We start from the raw sequence: 3,148 nt of genomic DNA on the forward strand, positions 1-3,148 counted from the left end.
AGAGTGTTGCCTGTAACTGTATAGTTTCCCTTCACATTCAACCTCCCAAAGTGCATTGAAGGCAACCACTGCAGTGCCTTCCTATATCAGAGATTGTAGGGACCTTGTGGAAGATCTTTGCCTGTCGCAGACGGGTCCCAGAGGAATGGAGAGTAACAAATATTGTTCATTTGTTTAAGAAGAGGAGTAGAGAGAATGCTGGAAATTACAGGCTGGTATGTCAGTGGTAGAGAAGCTATTGGAGAGGATGATTCGGGATAAGATTGACTCACATTTGAAGCAGTATGGGCTAACTAGGGACAGTCAGCATAGTCTCGGCAAACATGACTCACAGGAGGAGTATGAGATCTGATGATCTGATCAAAATCCATGAGACAGGGGAGGAAGGAGATGGGCTCCTGGACTATCCTTGCTGATGAACCCCAGGAGTGATTCAGTGCAACTGGGGTCCAAATGTAGGAGGGCAGGGCTGGGATTAGGAGTGGGCATCAACTCTGAGATGGGCTCCCATATGGAGCGGGGGAACTATCTGTGATCAGGTGGGAGAGGTGAACTTCATCACCGCCCGGGAAGATGAATTAACGTGGCTCGCTCCACACCCTCCCCCTCATTATCTGATGCTGAACGATGTCGACACACAGATTAATTGCAGCAGAGTTTGCTCCACCCCCTCAGTTCCTTCCTGCGATTGGCTGTGACTGGGTTCAGCAGGATATAAATTGCAGCAGCTTGTGCCCAGGGTATTGGACCCACCTGAGGTGAGACCGGCTTGTTGGAGACGGACACAGTGAGTACCAGAGGAGCTGTTTGTGTGTTGCTGACACACGGGACTGGCTGCTGGTTCTGAGTTTCAATGGATTGACAAGTGAAATGAAATGAAATGAATTGGGAATTCTTTGTTTCAACAGATTGGAGACAGGATGAAGCCCTTTATTCCACTTGTGCTTGTGATGTGCATTTACCGGTCAGGATCTGACAGTGCAGGTTAGTACCTTTTCTAATGTGAGGAGTTGCTGAGTGCAAGCATCAGTCATGGTGCACCTGATGACAGAGGTATTGAGGAACATGCAGGGCAGCAGGTGACCAGATTCCATTCCCAGTCTGTGCCGAGGCAGCAGGTGTCACCTTTTGTTTTGAGATACAGTGCGGAAACAGGCCCTTCGGCCCGCAGAGTCAGCACTGACCAGAGATCCCCTCATATTAACACCACCCTGCACACACCAGGGGGTGTTTTACATTTTAGATATGCTGCCTGACCCGCTGAGTTATTTCAGCATTTTGTTGCTTTTGAATAAACTAGTGAATTGTTTCTTGTATCCAACTCTTAAAATGTGTTGCCCTTCCATGTGCTGGAATCTTTGCCCAATTATGTCTGGTGGTGAAGAATGACTAGTTCTCTTTCTCAGGACGGTGAGAATAAGAAGAGGTCACAGGTCGGGTGATACTAAGACAAAATGTGTTGTATTTTGGCAAACCAGAAATCAATCTTCTTCAAAACTTGCCCAGGTTAGAATTTGTGCCTTTAGTCAATTGCACTTGTTCCTCTGGTGAAGAACAGCTTCCGTAGAACACACTTCTGGAACTGTTCCCACTCTGTCGATCAGGTTTAAATAAAACATTCCTTTGCATAAAACTGCTCACTAGTTACCCTGTGCTCCATCTCAGACGGCAATGTTACAATTTTAAACTGAGATTTAACAATCTAACTCTTTGCATTTTACAGATTTGAAGGGAAAATCAGCGATATTCCCAACAGCAACAGACAACAGTTTCATCAAATTGGATGCATCTGATTTATCCTACTTGACCGCCTTTACTGTCTGCCTCAGGGCAGCCTCTGAAGAGAATCGCAGTTACTCATTGTTCTCGTACGCAACAAGCTCTTCCGCCAATAGTATACTGATATGGCAACAATCTAAAACAGAATTATGGTTAGAATTAGGAAACCAAAGAACTATATTTTTCGTCACAGAAATGAATTCTTTACTGAGCCACATCTGTGTGACCTGGGAGTCTCAAGGGGGTGAGATAACAGTCTGGGTCAATGGGAGAGGCAGTCTACAGAAGGTTGGTGGAAAGGGTCTGGTTGTGAAAGGGTCTGGTACGTTTATAATTGGTCAGGAGCAAGACTCAGTCGGTGGAGGTTTTGACATCATTCAATCTTTTGTCGGAGAGATGACAGATGTTGATATGTGGGATCGTGTTCTAAAACCAAATGATATTAAGTTGATCAGTCAGGGTTGTTTCACAGATGGAGGGAACATCATTGACTGGGATTTAACACCATTTACATCAGGGGGGAACGTCATTATTGAAGACAATGATGATTGTGCCGTTTAGAATGTGTTGGTCTTCCATCCTCTCTAACTGAATATGACCTGGTTTTGTGATCTTTCCTCTCTACACAAAATCAGCAGTAGAAGTAGTGGTGTTGATTCTAGAATAAAGGGCCGTTTGCTTCTGGATAAGTGACAAATCAGTGTCCTTCCAGTTTCTCATCAATCTCCCTGACAGGATAATGGCTTCAAAGTCAGTACATAACAGTCTCGAACGGTTGGGCATCCCAGTTAAAAGGTGCAGCAGTGCAGAACGGTGTCCAGGGCATTTAGTGCCATCTCTCTGATACACACATGTAGACAAGAAAGTGCCAGGGACACGGGGGTGGTGGTGATGGGCAGACACGGCCTGTGGGAAAGTCCCTGTGGTGGAGGCTGATCCTGCTCTTGACTTAGATTGTGCTGATTGGAATTATTACTGTCTCTCTCTGTATTACCCTCTTGATTTCACATTGTTTGTTACACCAATGTTTGGAAAGCTCACAATGTGTTCTGTGCTTCCAGTGATTGTGATTGAACTGTAACATTGCAGTTTCATCAGCTAAATAAATGAACATCAAAACAACAAAGATCTTGTCTATGAATGACTCTGTGTGTGTCCGGTCTCCAGTTAACACTCAGTAAACTTCACTATGTTTTCATGTGATAAAATGACTGTGTGTGCGTTGGTGCCTCCTCCAACAGGATCCGACCACTGGCCACATCTTCTCATCTCCACCCCTTTCTGCAAAGACCATTCCCTCTGCAACTCACTGGTTAACTCGTCCCTTCCCACCCAAACCAACTCCTACCCAGGTACTTTCCTCAGCAAC

The 3,148-nt window shown here is 45.4% G+C and overlaps 1 protein-coding gene across 1 annotated transcript; it reads left to right on the forward strand.

Annotated features, from left to right (window-relative positions):
- The first annotated feature begins 771 nt into the window (after positions 1-771).
- On the forward strand, positions 772-2,894 carry LOC144606694 (C-reactive protein-like). Its single transcript, XM_078423001.1, has 3 exons — positions 772-787; positions 909-984; positions 1,724-2,894. The coding sequence occupies exons 2-3, from the start codon at positions 921-923 to the stop codon at positions 2,338-2,340; spliced, it is 681 nt and encodes a 226-aa protein (XP_078279127.1). The 5' UTR covers positions 772-787; positions 909-920; the 3' UTR covers positions 2,341-2,894.
- The last annotated feature ends 254 nt before the right edge of the window (positions 2,895-3,148 follow it).

Source organism: Rhinoraja longicauda, chromosome 27 (genome assembly GCF_053455715.1).
Source record: "Rhinoraja longicauda isolate Sanriku21f chromosome 27, sRhiLon1.1, whole genome shotgun sequence".
NCBI lineage: Eukaryota > Metazoa > Chordata > Chondrichthyes > Rajiformes > Arhynchobatidae > Rhinoraja > Rhinoraja longicauda.